An 18,287-nucleotide genomic window follows, 5' to 3' on the forward strand; every position below is an offset into this window, starting at 1 on the left:
CTGGGACTGATGAGGAGTGTGCTGGAGCAGGCAGCAAAACTACTGGAGAGGCTAGAATCTTAATCAAACTTATGATACAGGTTGAGAATGATGAGGAGTGTGCTGGAGCAAGCAGCAAAACTCCTGGAGAGACTAGAATCTTTATCAAACTTACGATACAGGTTGGGCCTGCTTTATTACACTGGCAAGCGTAGCTGACCGTGGTACACATACCCACTCAAGATAAGCCACGGCGTACGCACGTGGTAGCTTCCAGGGGCACACGCCCGTTCCCAAACAAATTCGTGGCCCGTGCTCGTATGTAAGCGATGAGATGTTGATAGACAAACATGTCAGGTATAAACACACATATTTCGAGGGCCTGCGATGCTGGTGTACGACACTCGAGAAACTTCGCGCGCCTGCAGCGCGCCAAACGCGGTTGTCGGACTTTTTAGTTGTGCTCATCAAGCGCAATGTCAAATTATGCATACGCCCGGGGCGCTGGGGATGTGACATTGTGCCTTATAGTGAATTACAACATCTTCTTAACACAGCAATAACCGGAGTTACACCTCATCGAGGAATGTGTGAAAGGTGAAAGTTATTCACAGCATGGATGTTTCAGCAATATTACCTTACCGCGTCCAAACACTTTCATCGCTGCTCTCGGGACGCATTTCTGGCTGGAACTAAATGTACGCCCATTTTCAAACTTTTAAATGTAAGGACTCTGGACGCAAAGAGAGCCTTGAAGCACTTGCCAGGAATCTGAAACAGAAACACAGCGTTGGTTTCCTCGCTTCCCCCTTCTCCCCCCGCCCCCACAGCGACACACACTGACCGGGTCCCTCAGCGGCAAACCATTGACGAGGATGGGGTGGATCTGCCGCCTGATTGTCTCAAGAACGGCCGGACTTGATTACAAAAAAGCAATGTGGCAGGCCCAGTGTTCCACACAGCCACACAACTTTGTGAGACAACGAAATTCATTAAAAAGGGGTTCTAGCATCAATATATAGTAGCACTTGCAACCTATCCCTTCCCTCCCCTACAGGCGATATGCCTGACCTCCTGACCACTTCCATGCCGCGGACAACGATGTAGCGTATGGAGTTGTAAACCCAAGCTTTTATGAACCCGACTCCGTTCTTCATTAGCAAGTGGAAGCCCATTCTCCATTTGGAGTAAGTCCATCCGGCGTGTGACGTAGCAGCCTGAGCTCGGTTCCTCATCAAAATACGACCCGAGCTCATAAGCATACAACCCGAGTTCATTAGCATACGACCTGAGCTCCATCCACTAAGGTGACGTCATAGACACACGCCACCAGAGAACGCCTTCAATTTCAAACATGGACACGAGTAAAATCAGCTGATACAACCCTTGGAGACATATAGCGCATAGGAATGGCGTACTTGAATATTATTCGGATAACGGTTATTGGCAAGTGATCCGTAGCTAAGTAAATCATTATCGATCACGCTTTCCACATGAGATCGAGATCTGCCTATTTGCCGAATATGTAACACCGTCAATTGCCATGTCAGCGTCGTCGACATGCTTCTAAACAAACTTACTCATTTCGCCTCTCGGCCAAGTAGGGAGCGGCATTGGACCGTGACGTCATATTAAGATGTGGGGTTGCCCCGTGGTAGGAAATGGGCTTCCATTGTCGTTCTGCTATGCTATTTGTTATTTTTGATTTCTCTTCCGAAACCATAAGCCAGAAGCTACCGCTAGATCGATTCTGCCTGAACTATATAGTCGATAAGATGAAGAAATAATGCGTTACACAGCTGCGTAAAATAAATCGCGGGCGCTCTCCATTTCACAATGGCCAGAAAATCCTTCTCATACGATACATTTCAGAAGCTTTGCTTTGGCTTTGTCTGGGCTCTACAGACATATTAAGGTCCCGCGAATATATGTTATAGGCCAAAATACGCCAACAATCTGTATTAACATGGTTAAAGGGAATGTTCCACATTTGAATGGCGTTTTGAACTGAAATAGCCATCGTGACGACCGTTTGATGCAGTTTACGGTCATGCTATTTTTAAGACCCAAAACGATTTGGTTCCAGAGTTATACGGCCTGCAAAGTGTCAAAATCATTGTAGTTCCCCTATTTCAAAATCGCCCTCTGATTAATGACGCAATAGAAACGTCATTAGATACTCTGTGATATGATTGGTTGTTTGTTTGTTTATGTTTCGTTTATGATAAAGACCGTATAGCGGCTCATTCATTCGCAAAGGCGATGATGCTGCACATGTGTTACAACACGCGAAAGGTGATTGGCTATTAGTAAGATTGTACTGCTGAATGCGCATCGCGAACATAAGCGAGAGCAATTTGATGTGCGGCAGTTGTCGACGGGGCATTTTCCGCCACGCCCAGGCAGTGTCCTGTTTGTATCGGTGTGGGGTGCGGAACATGGGGTGGTGTGTGTGCGGTGATCGCAGGACAAAAGAAAATGATTTGACTGTGTTCGCGTAAGTACCTCGCTCCCAATCTGTTAAAAACACTTCACGCCGAAAATGTCTGGCGTATCACTAACTCTCAGCAGTAAGTTCAGGGTATGCACGTTTCAACATGGCATGCATCCTCGAATGTGGTGTGCGGTCGCTTTCCACTGTTCTCAGCTTGAAGAATAAGTATGCAATCACGGGCGCGTCCGGCCAAAGGAAAATTACTCAACGAATGGTAATCTCCTCGATAATCGTCCATGGAGATTTTCCATTTACACTCGACTGGTCCGGAAATTATCCCCCAGATTAGTCTCCCATACGCCATCCACAGCCAACGGTCATAGCTATGCATGGCGAAAACCGATTCTTCGTCTTAATCATGCTCTGAAAATTCTCCGGGATTCTCCGTCACTACGGAAAATTATTGGACAATTTTTCGTGACCGCATTGCCGGACGCCATTCCGAAAAAATTACAATATTCCGGGTAATTTTACACGAGCATCTGCCGGCCGACGCGCCACGCAAAAATGGCAAAAATGCCTTCAAACATGCCGGCAAAAATGCCTTCGAAAATAAAACAAAGTATTTAAAAAGCAGATGCACGCGGCAGCTGAACAGCGGGTGCGATTGCTAGGAGCTGGTCTTACGGTTGCCACCAATTTCAGAAATAGTTATGTTTATGTACTTTATTGCTGCAAAAAATATACAAGATATTAATGTTGGGAGTAAATGACTAGGGTCAAGTATGGCATGTTGGTGGAGGACATTGCATGGCACATTGGCAAGTAGCTTTTAATAACATTTTTGAGTAAGTTCAAATCCTTTTACTTTTTTCTATCACTAGGTTATGGGCACCACATAACCAATGTAGTTGGCACGCCCTAAATCCCAAATCATCATCATCGGGATCGTACTTGTTTCCATCTCCTACCTATCTCACTACCATCATGAAGCTACACCCTGGCTATTTAATGTAACCACTTCTTAAACGGATGACTTGCATGTACTTGCATAAACTTGCATGAACAGTGTGGATTTTGTCAGTCAGGTCAGGATCAGGGATATCAGTCAAAAACTATTCCATTGTTCCAGATTACAGGAATCATCAGTGTGCTCAACTTATGACTGAACTCTATGTGCTGTAATCAAATTTGCACTGGGCTGAGCTCCTAGCTGTCATATTCTGGCAATGACATTGTTTGGTATTGCCATGCTGTTGCCACCACTTTAAAACACTAAATTTGCTTACCATTAACTAGATTTGGTGACAGCTATGCATCATGCTCACAGCTTGCAAAGTTCAAGGGTGCATGGCCTCAGCTTGTATTACTTATTTTTGGGATGACAGGCATTTCAAAATGAGTCAGACATTTTTGGCATCCCCAAATGTACTGATGAATCACCACTTAGCACAATGATTAACACACACCCTGTGAGCAGACATTTTCAATCTGCATTACTCATTTGAAGTAGAAGATGTCCATTGTATTGTATAGTAATCCAATTTCCCAATTATTGTGATCCTTTCAGATTCCCAGCTCAACAAGGCCACCATCAGAAATGGCTTGATGCATGTGGTATCAGTGTTCTCAAGATGAGGCATGGTGTGTGCCAGACACATTGTCCATCACATGCCTTTTCCAGCCTGACAGCCAAAAAGAATAAGCCTGTGCCCTCTCTGCAGGTTTGTGAATGCCTAGGTTTTCTTTATTTCTTTTTGTCAGACACTTCATATTTAGCCTTGGCATTCAGGCTTGAACTTATCCAACATTAGAACATGCATGGCATTTCTGTGATCACCTTTTGTCTCATTCATTGCCATGTCCGATTTCAGTCATTACTCATTCACGCATTTCAGTGTGCTGCAGTCAATTCTGATATCAACATTTATATGATGCAACTAAAACATTGTTTTGTGCTCTACTTGGCGCACATGTCACAGTGCTGTCCTATAGCCTGTACATTGTGTGACAGCTTTGTTCATTGTCAACCTTTCTGATACTGATCATTGATGTCCTGAACTGTTTTCAGCACAGGGAAGGTGTTCCAGGCACCCCAGTGCTTCCTATGTCTACACCATCTCAAAGACCAGAATCCGGGTCCGAGTGTTTTCTTTTTGGGTTGGATTTCGAAAGTTAGTTTACCTTTGACCAAGACGATTGAAATTTGTTTTACAAAAATTACAGTACAAACTTCATTAAGTAATGACATAAAGATGACTAAATTTGCAATAATGATTGATATTGACATTGTCTTATAATGATCATATCGTGCCAAACACAAGGAACTTAGCAAGACCTACAGGGACTTAAAGGACTACAAGAAACACGTAGATGACTAAAGGGACTAGCAGCCTGAAATCTGTCTAATTAGGGAAATTGCACATTTGCATGTAGTATTGTATGGACAATGCTGTATAAAACGTTAATGCAGCTTGTTTGCTCCTTTGCTCTAAAGCCAGAGCAGAGTTACCAGTGAGTCCCACCTTGGTTGTTGCAGTCATCGTCATAGGTATTAACTCCACATCTGCAGTCTATTACAATTTCCATCGTTTTTTCAAACTACCACTAGCAGCTCGTGGTAGTTGTGCGTGTCCTTCCTGGCGTCAGCAGCAGGGGCAGAGGGTGCGGGTAAGCACGGCGTCGGCCGGGCACCGACGCCAACATATCGGGCCGAGCGTCGCCGTTTGGGAAGTGGCTTCACCGGCAGCGTCCTGCCATCGGCGACGGCGGCGCGTAACCGTTCGAGCCTCTTGACACGGAGGTTTTAGGGCCAGAGCGCGGCGGCGGCCGACGCACTGCCGCCACCGTAGGAGTGGACGCCGCCGTCAACGTCCCGCTCTCGCTACCTGCACCCATGCGACGTCGCTTCTGCTTCGGCCTAACCTCCGCCCGCCGTTGCTCCTCTCTCTCCCCGCTGACCTGACCTCCGTCCTTCCCTGCCCCGCTGACCTGACCCGTGCGTGAGCCCTGCCCGTGGCCCGCTCACCTGCCGGGCCGGTCACCGCCGGCCATCAGTACCTCGGTGTCCTGGCTCTCGCGCGTAGCCAGCAGCACCAGCCTGGACACGGAGCGCTGGCCGACGCGGCGCGTGCCGCCCGACGAGCAGCCCAGCGCCATGCCGCCCCGGTCCGCAGCCGCCGCGTCGCCCCGGTACCCCATCATACTCTGCCGGGGGACGCCGACGCCGTCAGGCCAGCCGGCGCCGGTCACCCGCGCGCCACAGACGGCGCTCACAACGCTCGGTCACATCACACGGTGGTCGGTGTGGGAGGGCGCAGGCGGCAGGACCTGGCGCCGGCCGCTGCAGTTCGGACGCCATGCCCGGCCGCCGTACCTGCGTGAGCGCTGTGCCCTGCTCCTTCTCTTTGGTGCTTAGTCGGATCAGGTTGTCCGGCACGGCCACGTCGCGCAGCAGCTGCCGGCGGGAGCGACCGTCAGACGGGCACCGGTCCGATGCACGCGTGCACTCCCCGGCCGTCACAAGCCGGAGTGGATCACCGGACGGACTTGGCGGACGAATGGACGCTTCACAGACCAGTATAGACCATACAGGCCAGAACATGCCCTCCACAGCCGTTGAGCCATGAACAGATCAGAAAAGGTCTCTACAGGCAGACGTGAGGCCTCCGCAGTTAATAACACGCCTTCTGCAGATCAGAATGCCCCTTAACAGACCCAGCAGTGGCCTCTTTTGGTCAGAACATGTCATATATAGGCCGGAAGAAGAGCTCAACAGGAACACATACAGACTTGCACAATATATTTACAGTTAAGAATACGCCTTAACATGCCATGTAGGCAATCATCATAATACACACCTTGTGCAGGTGCACCACTCACGTGCTTGCGTCTGTTCCAGGCGACGCTCCGGGGTGGGCACTGGGCAGTGAGGAGGCTCGCACCTCCCATGCCAGAGAAGGGTAGCGGGTGAGAAGGTCACAGACAACCTTCTCGGCCTGATGTTCGTTGGCCAAATCCGCCACCAGCTCCTGATGGAAATGTAGGATGACTACGCAGCTTGGCATGCAAATACTTAACAGGATGTTCAACATCACTTTAACGGTGAAACATACTGCTTAAAACAATGAGGAAGACACCAATTTTTTTCAAGGCAAAGAAGACACCGATTCTAGCATCAATTACTGACCATAACATCTAACATTTTGCTTCATAGTACATTGTGTGTGTAGCAAAACATGGGATGGTTAGCATACAGTGACAGTAATGCTACTTGTTTAATCACTTGCCCAGTTAGCCTGACCATGAAGACCAAGCACACATGTATGCACTGAAGGCAGGTGGTCTTGATACCATGACTTTGTAAAGCCATTATCATTAATTTTTCTGATTACACACTAAAATTCAGAAGATGCATAAAATACCGTTACCCTAGCACAGGAGGTTTGAGCCGAAGCTGCCTCCTCAACTGCTCTGTCCCTGTGGGGCATGACATGATCATAATGGCAATGCAAATGTAAGGAGACCACTATGCACCATATGTTTACATTGTCCTGTATTTTTACATTGAGATGGGAAAGTTGGACCAATTGAAATTAAGCATGATTTTGTACATTGATATACACAGACCCACACAACACAACTGCACACTCTCTACTTCAACTTGCACAAGTTTTAATCATGGCTAGACTAAATTCTGTAAGAAAGCATCATGACTGATTCAAGTTATGTTCACATGGCATGTGTCGTGCAATCATCCGCTAACGTGAAGCCACCACTTAAACAGCATAACCAGTGCACACAACTGTTTTATACAAAGTTATTCTTCATGTAAATGCATCAGCATCTCCCAAAACTCAAGGACTGATAAATGCAGCGACAGCATGTGCATATTAAACAAATAGGATCTACTGATACAAATACGCTGCATGTGCACCAATGATACATACATGAAGATCAGAAAATTAGATCACTGTGTGAAAAGCTAAGTAGAAGTGAACATGTCACCAACCAGCCCCAGGGGTTGCTCACCCAGATGCCTCCTGAAACAGACGCCTCACAGGTGCTGTTCGGGTGGGACGTGGCAGGCGGCCTCTGCCACGGCCTCGTGGCTGCCGAGACCCATTCATGCTACTGACACAAGAAGCAAATTACTTCATAAGGTTATCACCAAACAAAATAGAAACAACAAATTCCAAAACAAAATAAACACAGCAGCATCACTAACAGCGTTTATTATTTGCAACTAGAAATGGAGACATACCCAAAAATAAACAATAAATTCGAAATTGCCATGAATTAATTGTCAAGGTATTGTTAATGTTGTGGTAAAAATTGATGAATAGGATAAACCACTGAGCTTTTGTGTAAAACTGATGCAAGGACTATGCACAGCAGGCAAATATAGGTCAAAAATCCGGCATTACGATACCCAACATTTCTCATGACAATATATGACGGTTTTCACAGCAGGCCATACGTTGATTTATATAAACTGGCAAAAAACTGGCGATTGTTACGTTGCGCATGTCAAACAGTTCACCAAACTTTTCCTTCGCCCAGGAACAAGACACAAAGAATCTGAACACCGCCCTCTTACCCCGCACCAGACGCAGCTGTCACCACGAAAACGGCGGCTGGCATCAGCTTGCGTGTATTTAGAGGTGTTCCTGAGGTGTGGTTACCAAATGGAAGCAGATGTTGCTGTCGTCACACAACGAATCCATGACGCCATCAAACAATGCCGTAATGGGACGCATTTTTAAAACTTTAAATTTTGCTACTTAGGGTCATTTTTGAACCTTGAAAGCTTCCCAATAGTTACAAGTAAACCTTTAGCATCATATCCGATGCTTATCTCAAAATCTTCAAGTGTGGAACATTCCCTTTAAGCGATGCTTGTCTGGAAACATTCAACGTTCAGTCAGAGCCGATAAGTGGTGCAAATAATGTAACGTTGCGTTACTACAGTATTTTTGAACGGTAGTCTTGAACATGTGGGAGTTCTGAACATGCGCGATCGCAAATGTTAGCAACAAAAACCTAAACGCTAGGCGTTGCAGTCTCCGCGGGCCGCGGAGCCTCGACCTGGTGGCTAACATTAAGCCACGGCCAAAAAGTGGATGCAAATTATGGCGTTTCTGAGAGAGGTACCCTTGAACGCTCTCAGACGCTACATCCTACATTAAGGAGGTATTACGGGCGTATGTTTCAACCGTACGGTTTTAGAGTGATAAAATGCATTGGCCTTTACCGTAACGTGAAATGGTGTCGGAATCTAGTGGTGGGACTAGAGAAGTAAAGATAGCACCTCTATTTTTGGTGTTACTATAACTGCTAGTCTGTTTAGAAGACAGCCTCAAAGCTGTAAAAGTGATGCGCCCAGCCTAGTTTTTAAATGACACGACTTACTTTTGAAAGACGTTCGTAACCATCATTTCATCCCGGTCGTTCTCGCGCGCATGACGTTCGACGTTTGGTGTTACTTGCAGTGACCAATGCCGTTCGGTTTTACGGAAACTGCAACCCTGGCCATCGCTGTCCTTGCTCCCGAGATTGCGGGTACGCAGGCTCAAATCTTTTGATGTAATTTATTTCAATAGTCGATTCTGTAAAAGAATGGGCGTTCTCAGGCAAATGTGGAATCGCCTTGTTCGCCTTTGATCTCATTTTGACGCCCTCCATTCAATACTAACAAGACTCCTTATTTCTCTCCGAGCAAAGGGCCCCTTGAGTAGAACACTAGAGGCACAATTTTGTTTCTCGTCAAAGGCTGAACGGCCATTCTGTCCCACCACGGAGTGCCTTCCGTTTGTCATTCTGGTGACACGGGGCGGGATCCCCTGGCTGATCCGGAGACCCTTAGAGGGATACAACATGTTACATTGTTCCCCTCCTTGACGCGGGAGGCCAACCGGCGCGGTTGGTGCCACACCGACGTGGGAGCTCTCAGTGATGTAACAACATCTCTATGGGCCCCTCAGAGCACAAGGGGGGGGGGGGGGTACGTGCCCCTTGTGCCCCCCCCCCCCCCTCCCACCTGCGCAGCTGCCTCATTCTGCGGTGCCGTGCAGTACAGTACCGACCGTGCAGTGATTTAAGGGAATGCTTTAAATTTGAAAATGTTGAATCAAGCATCAAATGTGGCGAAACGGTCTCACTTGTTGGTATACTTTTTAAGGGACAAAATTACTCTAGACGGCACAATTATATGGTTGGTAAATATGATTCTCGATGCGTTTTGGTTTGACTACGTCATCGTACCCTGCACAGCATTGATTGAGAGCCAGCTGACGGCCGTTGCATTTGAAAACCCCACGCCAGATATGAACGCCTCGACATCCGGATTTTACTTGCGAACAGCACCAAATGGCATTCAGGATGGCAAGTTCACTTCAAGACCCCATATAAACGTGCAGCGCATTTTTTGAGCAGCGCATCTAGGAAAACAGTGGCACGGGGTTCCACCCCCACGGTGCCCGCTCTTCCTGTCAGGGTGAGAGGCGGACGCGCCATACAGCCTGAGCAGTTAAGTGTGTCTCAAACCCTCAACCAGACACACTCGAATGAACAGCTGTTGGCAAGTTCTGTGGCTGAATACACCATTGTTGATCACGCCATCCACATGCGATCAAGACCTGCTTGTTTGCCGGACATAGAAGGCATCAGCATCGTATCGATCGTTGCTAGTCGCTGCTATGACAACAGCGCCGAGCGACAACTCACCTGTAAATACTTATTCACTACTTATTGCACTTATCACCTCTTGGCCGACTAGGTAACGGACTTACGTAAGGTACGGACGGTCGTCAGGCGATTGCATTTGTTCACAAGCAAGTCGTCACTGCTTACAGAGCAACGCCTAGGAACGGTGGACGTCCGGTTAACAGTTTGCATAAGTCTCGAACCTAACGGGCAGGGGTCAAGAGAGACTTCACCAGCCATGGAGGCCGCGCTATGGTCACCGTGTGTGCTTGCGTCGGGAAACAGCACTGGCGGGAAACCCCCTGCGACAGCCCGTGCACTGAAATGGGACCATGAAAAGAGGCCATCCAGAAAGATCAGTGGTTATGTACAGGATTGCAGCCAAGAGGGGAGGGGGGGGGGGGGCTCAGGCCAGACCAGATGTTTTCTTCCGGTCACCATGAAAGGCTCCTCCCAGAATGTTAAAAATCGGTTTGATTCTCTGCCACCAAGGTCCCCTTTCTTTTGAAGGTCCCCTTCTCGCAGATTCGTGCTCTTGGCTTCACCAACACGGCACCCGACGCATTGGAGGCGCAGTGGAGGGTGCGAGTGCCAGACTACATGACGGACAAAACCTTACAGGGCCTCCAGGACCAGGTGATGTTACCGACCATCGCCTGGATGTATTAGTAATATTTTCGAATAATAATGCAACCGACGAATTCCAATAACACTGTTACAAAGGAACGGGGCTCACTGCATGGAACACAGAGAGTCTGTCCGAATGCTGGGTGGATACTCATGCAATATTTCGGTATAATTCCTCGTGCCCCCCCCCCCACCCAAATCGCCCGGTTTGATCAGCCCATATATGTCATGTATACACGATAAGCAGTGGATATCGGCAAGGTGAGCACCGTGCGACTCCCATGGGTTGCTGACCGTGCGACTCCCATAGGTCACTGACCGTGCGACTCCCATAGGTTACTGACCGTGCGACTCCCATAGGTTACTGACCGTGCGACTCCCATAGGTTACTGACCGTGCGACTCCCATAGGTCACTGACCGTGCGACTCCCATAGGTCACTGACCGTGCGATTCCCATAGGTCACTGACCGGCCCTTTTACCCGTCTGGATTATGTAACGCTGGACGACAAAAATGTGGATTCATATAAAAACAAGGATGTGCATGTTTATGTCAAAGACGTTTTGCTCTTGCAAGGGCAAACAAAATGGCTGACATGTAACAGGATGTAATTAATGCGCCTGTTCGTCACATCGAAATGACTGTGTCGTCGTAGATCCAAGATCCAACTGTGGTGGAAGCGGCGGGACATGCGGACAGTGTGGAGCTCACGACCTTCCAGCAAGCAGCCGCGACTCCTCCAGTACTCTTCCTGAACGAAGTCGACGAGCACGACGGGGTTAACGAATGAACGAGGACAAGCTGCGTGGCGGTGACAGCGAGAGGAAAAAAGTATCCTCTGCCGCGGGGGCGAGATTACAGGCAATGCTCCACATTTGAATACATTAAAGCAAACACCAGATGTGATGAGATAAGCTCACTTACAACTATTGCCTAGATTTAATGTATAAAAGGCTGCTCCGGACAAAATAATTTCGTTATTTCGTGAACATGTTCCTCAATACGCCGTTGTTTGAGTGCGTCGTCGTGCCTTGCACAACATTGATTGGAAGCCCATTGACGGTCGTTGTATTTGGAAACTGTGCCCACGAGCACCTGATATAAGCGACTCGACAATTATATTTTGATTGGCTTTGATCGCCGCATGACAAATTTAATGAGAGTAGCTGAATGACGCTGTTATGGCGCAATGGAACCCTGGGTGAAAATGCACAGAATGATCTTCGCAATAGCTATTTAAGTTCAAGCCCCCATACAAACATGGACACTTCCCTTATCATTCAGCACGAGGCGCTGGCCTTCGTTGCCGGGCTCGCGGCGGCTAAGTATAGACACCTCGACCCAAGCATGGGACCGTGGACCCGTGAAGCGTCACCCAGCTGCGTGCCGAACAGCCGGATACACATGAACAGTAGCGGTGATCTGATGGCACCGCCACCGGTCTGTATGAGCGTTGTTGATACCCCAAGGTCGTGTTCCAGCTAGTCATGTGCTCAGGCAAGACCGAGACATTGGGGTCGTCGACCGCCTCACGAAGCTGCTGCTGCTGCTGGAAAAATGCTCCGTGCTAAACAAGTGGGTCGCACGACAGCTGATGACGACGTGCAGCCATCTGCACATCAGATGGCTTAGTCAAGCTAGGGCTGAGCGGGCTGCGGCCAGGCGCGCGGCCAAACAGGTGCGACAGCACGGTACATTGCGTAGTGAATATCACTGTACCTTTCTTTTTGGGCTTTGCAGGGGTATGTATCTTTCTGAGCCATAGGTGTTTTCTTGTCAGAAAAACGTTTGGACTATTTTAGACGGGTTTGTCATGTCGCATCACCATGGAATTGGGATGCAAAAATATAGCTGTGTTCCCCATCTCTGCCGCCCCCCCCCCCCCCTCTCTCTTTGCTCTGTGTCATCACAAAGTGTTCGCAATGATGCGTATGTCGTGTACAGGAATCGTTTTGATTAAAATACGGTGAATGATGTGTTCGATGAATGGGCAGGATGGCTTGACAGATCTGCTATTGATTTACGCCATGCGCCTCGGCCTTCGGAGGCTTCGTCGAATAGTTGACACAGTGTGCAACAATGCTCTATTTCCTACCAGGCATGAGACAGCACACCGCCTCCGCCGTCTCAAACTATCTCAATCGCAAACCAGCGCGACCCCGCACGCCATTATGCACAGTGCTGAAGTTCACCGCGACAGTCCAGATGATGACGCTGGTGTCGCTCAGCTTCTCCTTCGTCAACAGCTCGACCCTGGGCAGGTCCGCCAGGTTGGACCTGAGCACCTGTAGGCCGGCCAACTTCAATGCATCGCCATAGACTCAATATTTGCCATTCTCAGAAGGCGGAGGTGTTATGACACACGGACTCTCGGTTCCTAGGCCTATGTTCGCCGTTATATACTAAGCGCGGAAAAAATATCCCCGCTCCACATTTCCCCAGAAAATTTCCTGAAGCGCCCTGAGGCGAACAGGCCGCGGTCGCAGGTATGCCGATGTGGCAGACGCGACGGCACTGCAGGCGGTGTGGCGATGCCAAGCTGCGATCTTGTGACGTCACTGTAACAGTGAGGAGAAGTGCCGGAAAAATCCCCCGATGATCATGCCTTATTACTCGGCCTTGGTATGCGGGGAAGATGAGCAGGCCTCGATCGCATGTCATGATCATCAATGGTGTTCTTGCCACAGACCTTGCCGATAATTGTTCAATCGAGCAATAATCAAGTCCACCATTCCAATGCGCTATATTGTGCATGAGGCTTGATCAGAGCGCTCTTCATTGACGGGCGTCTGTGACGACACCGGTTACTACCTTAATGAACAGAGCCTGGGCCCGAAGTTTGCGAACAGCTGGGTCCTGCAGTGACGATGCTGGGCGGCGGCGGCAGGCGCACAGCGTCGAGGCGCTCGCGGTTGGAGCAGGCGACAGATGATCTTAAATAATTGTATCCTTCCGTGCCCCAGGAAAGGCATAGAAGGACTGCTGATCATTAGTCAGTCAAAATAAACCGATCATGTTTTCAGAGAAATTACGGAAAAAATCATGCAACTGATTGCTGCCAACTGAGACGTCGCCGGTGGATTTAATTGCATTTTTGAGTTCCAGGAAGGAAACAGGTGCCTCCTAGTCTTCTGTGTTGTCAGAAAGAAGGCCATGAGGATGGAGACAAAACGGGCATGCACATGATACACAAAATCTGTCTGGTGATTTCCAGAGAAGCTACAATGAGCAGGGCTCTCAGCGGGAACATGTCATAGGTGGCCCTGGCCAACTGGTTTGGCTACTAATGCGTAAATGAGGCAGGGAAAAAGAAGGGCGTTCTCCGGAAAGTGCTCTAGCCATTATCTATAGTTGGCCCAGGAGAGAAGCAGCGTTCAACAGACAAATATAGACTTGCCAGAGCGACGTTTGGCATTCCTTAGATTCAACGGGGCTTGAGGACGTTCATAATCTCGGGCAAGAATATGGGGTACAGTCACGATAGCGTCGAAAGTAGCGGAAATCCCTGGTTCCAAGGCTCGCTTGCGACCCGTTCGTAGCATCTTTTACGTGCCCTAAGTTCGCTTCCGGTCTCGCACGGCGTGGTTCAGAAGGCCGTTTCATGACCGAACTTGCGTGTACTGTTAACGAATAACCTGCTTCCCTTTGTTCTTTGAGAACAACTCGTCATGCATGCCGACGACGCTCATTCTATTAAAAGCTTCGCTCAATATTGGTGCCCTCCGCGTTCGGATATAGACAACCCTTGCATCGCACTAAACTGGTTGGCGGAGCATCGTCTTAAAATCAATCCTCGGTAAACTGTTCTACCCTTAAAATGACTGGACTCAAATGAGAGAAAAAATGATGCCAACTTTGAGCAGCCAAAAGCGTAAAATATCCTCACCTCCAGCAAAGGTTGTTGGGATCATTGCTGATGCTTACTTTATGTGGGAACGTCAGGTTTCTGTGACCGAGGAACGATGCTATAGCACTTCAGCAGATCTTGCCAAATTGAGCCACCAGCTGCCAGTTGGAACTAAAAAGATTGCGATTGACGGGTTCGTTCATCTCCACAGAAGATGCTGTCTCGCAGTGTGGGGTGGCTGCTCTCAAACACGAAAACAAAGTATCCAAAAAACGTTCAACTTTGACGCCAGAATTATCAGTGGAACCAAGAAATCCGGACAAATACCACCACCCTGAAAATGTTCTGGTAGCCCAAAATTAATGGAATTTTGGACGAGCGCGACCTTCTAGCCCTCCACCATCCACTAAGATCACCAACCGGCCAGCGTGTTCCCGTGCCCTTGTTTTCCAGCGCTGCCACGTGTCTGCCCGATCTAGGCCAGGCTCTGAACGCCTTCGGTTACAGGCTCCGCGCGCCCGAACTGAACTCGGCTGCCTATCATTTGCGCAGCGCGCCATTTACACGTGGGGTTGTCCACCGCCGGATACCAGGGCCCTAGAATCGGCGCGCCATTTTTGAGCAGGTGTCAAAGTGGTCACAAGCTGAGTGTGCGGAGAGTGCAGCCTAGGTCCTTCATAGCCCCTAGGTCATTCTCTTCATAAAAGATGATAAATTCGTACGTAAATTGCTTATGGACCACCAAATAAGTTCGTCGCTGTGTTATGTACATGTACTGACTCGGAAATCGGAAGAACGAGGTTTTGGAGACTTAAGAATGCACATACACACGTACGCACGCACGCACGCACGCACGCACGCACATACACACACACACACACACGCACACACGCACGCACGCACGCACGCACGCACGCACATATGCACACACACGCGCACGCACGCACGCACGCACGCACGCACGCACGCACGCACGCACGCACACACACACACACACACGACCAGGTTTCCGGCTGCAGCAGCACTTTGGTACACCAGTGGTTCACCACTATATTGGGATGCGCCAAGATGATGGTCTTGTGAGTGGAAATGTTGCATCTGCTGCCGCATGGTTAGTTACTTAGATTTGGACTTTTTGGCCAGAAATGATCATTCCAGGCTAGCTGCAGCATGCAAAATATCTATCGCAAGTCTAATACCATGTTCTGATGAATCGTAGCAATGGTAGCTGACAAAACAAAGTTCGTGAACTTTTGGCCCAGTCGGCTTTCCGCAAATTGCATCTGGATGTAAATCGTGGAGCTGTGCTAGCGGTGAGAAAAGGCGGTGTTAAATTTGATTGGGAAATGATCGCTGTCGGGCACACCTCCCTCAGCACTCCGATCAAAGAAAGTCGCTACTGTGGGGCGCGCAGGCGACGGGTTGATGGCGGTTTCCGTGTATGTGGATGGATGGTCGTAGGCACCATGTCGTGTGTTCAGTGCGCTAAGACATTGCACGTGTGGGCTGGTCACCGGCTGGGCGCGCCTTGCCTGGAGCGGGTGCACGGACCAGGACGGGCGATTTGCAGTTTGCCGGCGCGCACTCCTCTGGAGGAATGGGATCGCCTGGAGGGGGTCCTTTTTCCGCTCGCGCTCGCATCACAAATATAGCTTTCACGCCGTTAGAGGTTAGCGGACAATAGTTGTCTTTATATGACACATTTTGGTAGAGTTTGGACTCTCCAGTGCGATATTCTCTATCTGTGAGTGTTGAGGATTGGGCTGAAAAATGCTTCGTCTGATGTCGGTACTTGTTTGATTGTCAAAAATTGTGGTACTTGTTTGTCAACTGAAATTACTTGGGACTTAATCATTTCTCTCTTCATTCGGCGCTTGGTGGTGATGGCGGCTACTTTAAACATTTCCAACACTGTGTGCAGCCGGTGACGTCATCGATAAGCATGGCCTCATGGAAGTGGCATTTTGATCCATTCGTGCATTCTTGGCGATACAATGGTTTCATAATGCCTGAGTGAATACATAAAAGCGTCGTGTTTGTCGCTCAGCCTCTTGACCAAGGGAAGCATGCTTCACGTTGGCGTGGTAGCGTTCGTTTTTGGTTCTATATTGCTCACCTGCGTTCGGAAGCCATGCCATAGCTCTTCGCAATAGTACAAGCCAGAGTTATGAGAGCGATCAACCTTGGTGGCCGCGGGTGACTAATGTGAGCACAGATAATATCTTCGACCAAATTTCGTGGCGATTAACAGTGTGTGTGCCGTTGTTCCAAGCTGGGCTGTGGCTTAAACTGTGTCGTCGCAATGATGAAATGAGTGATTTTGCAGGTTGAAGCTATACGAGTCTGTGGCACGAAACCAAGCTTCCCATGCAATGATAGTGGGTTGGAGCTAACATGGCAAAAACGCTTTTATTTCAGATCGTTTGGGAACAAGATCGTGGCGATGCCCTTAGATGAGAGACGACGCTTAACGATGCGTGAACCCATCCACACGGGATGGTGGGAATCAGCCGAACGAAACATTCTGTGCTCGTCCCATGGCCACCCTCGCCGCTTGGTGGCACCGGCAGTCTTCGCCCGGGCTTATTACGGCTAACGTACAGCCGGAGGGACCCGGCTGCTGGCCGTTCGTAGCTGAAGGGCTTGAACATCGGCCGGTCACGGGTACCATGCGTGGCCGGAGGGCGGGCACTCCGGCCAGCCTGGGGACGGCAGGGCACACGCGGCTGCGCATTTTAACGACTGACCAGGGCCGGCTCGAGGGAACGCGCCTGTTGGGATTATGTGTTTGATCTAACCGATGCAGTTTTGAGTGGAGCACACATTTTCAGGAGAGACATTTGGTAAGTCGGTTCAGTCTAGGCACTGTGTACCACACGCTTCTTTTATTTTTGCTCCTTGTGCGATGATTCTGTGGAAGACGGCAGACTTTTGCCTCGACATTGCTTCGCGCCTGTTTGTGGGACGCATCTGTCTTGACCTTTTCTGAGCAAACTTCTCTGTCCTGTTGCCATGTAATGCGCTGAAAACAGCTGGCGTGTGATAAACTCGCACAGCTGAAGCAGGTCTGTGTCTTTGTGCAGGCGGGTCCCCGAGAGCGGTTTCGCCACACTTATGACATCTGGCACATTGTCAGCAAGTACTGTAAACTTGGTTTGCAGCGCTGGCTGCCGTGTCCGTCCCGCTGACCTGAGTGGATCGGGTGACCCTGACGTCACATCCGAGCGTGGTCAGCCGTCGGGCGTGGCACGCGCACTCGTCTCTGAGGTTCGCCAGAATCTCCTCAGTCATGCAGCGGAGCCCGTGTGCGAAGAAAGCCCCTTTGATTTGTTATGTTGATAGTGCTTTGGTGTTGTGTTGGTGGCGCCGGGCCTGCTGGTTCAGCCGCGGCCGGTTAGTCTCGCGCACGGCTCGGCCGCCTGCAAGGCTGATGGCGTTTGCGATCGGCATTCTCGTTCTAAAGTCGCTACGCAGGCACAGTTTCACCCGGCTGCCATACAGTTGTTGCAGACTGTCAGTCACACGTGACTGGCCGTCGTATGATTAGCCTCCTGTCTTGCGATGGCCGCGAGTTGCACCCAGTGGTGCAACTCGCGATCTCCTGACCCTCTGACCGTGGGCAGTGATAGTCACGCGCGTTCGTGTGGACTTGCCCTTTGTCAGCACTCGTACAGGTACAAACACAAGCGTGGACAC

General features: G+C 49.5%; 1 protein-coding gene across 2 annotated transcripts; it reads right to left on the reverse strand.

Moving 5' to 3' along the window:
• Positions 1–600: 600 nt before the first annotated feature.
• On the reverse strand, positions 601–7,828 carry LOC119114374 (uncharacterized). Of its 2 annotated transcripts, XM_037238569.1 has the most exons (6): positions 7,445–7,828; positions 6,844–6,892; positions 6,296–6,444; positions 5,790–5,870; positions 5,442–5,620; positions 601–750 (listed from the first exon to the last, which is right to left on the reverse strand). In XM_037238569.1, exons 3-6 carry the CDS (start codon positions 6,362–6,364, stop codon positions 690–692), a joined length of 390 nt encoding a protein of 129 aa, XP_037094464.1. In that variant the 5' UTR covers positions 6,365–6,444; positions 6,844–6,892; positions 7,445–7,828; the 3' UTR covers positions 601–689. The 2 variants fall into 2 exon arrangements, with proteins under 2 accessions (XP_037094464.1, XP_037094463.1); XM_037238568.1 differs by having other exon boundaries at positions 6,296–6,892.
• Between the last annotated feature and the right edge of the window lie 10,459 nt (positions 7,829–18,287).

Source organism: Pollicipes pollicipes, unplaced genomic scaffold (assembly GCF_011947565.3).
Source record: "Pollicipes pollicipes isolate AB1234 unplaced genomic scaffold, Ppol_2.1 Scaffold_7262;HRSCAF=8765_pilon_pilon_pilon, whole genome shotgun sequence".
Taxonomy (NCBI): Eukaryota; Metazoa; Arthropoda; class Thecostraca; order Pollicipedomorpha; family Pollicipedidae; genus Pollicipes; species Pollicipes pollicipes.

What these genes read in the sequence shown, in the direction of transcription:
- LOC119114374 (XM_037238569.1), bottom strand. Translation starts at nt 6,364, where the DNA reads ATGGGAGGTGCGAGCCTCCTCACTGCCCAGTGCCCACCCCGGAGCGTC. An exon ending in CCTGGAACAGACGCAAGCAC is followed by an intron (nt 5,871 to 6,295) that starts GTGAGTGGTGCA and finishes TCCCGCCGGCAG; the next exon opens with CTGCTGCGCGACGTGGCCGT. An exon ending in AGGGCACAGCGCTCACGCAG is followed by an intron (nt 5,621 to 5,789) that starts GTACGGCGGCCG and finishes GTCCCCCGGCAG; the next exon opens with AGTATGATGGGGTACCGGGG.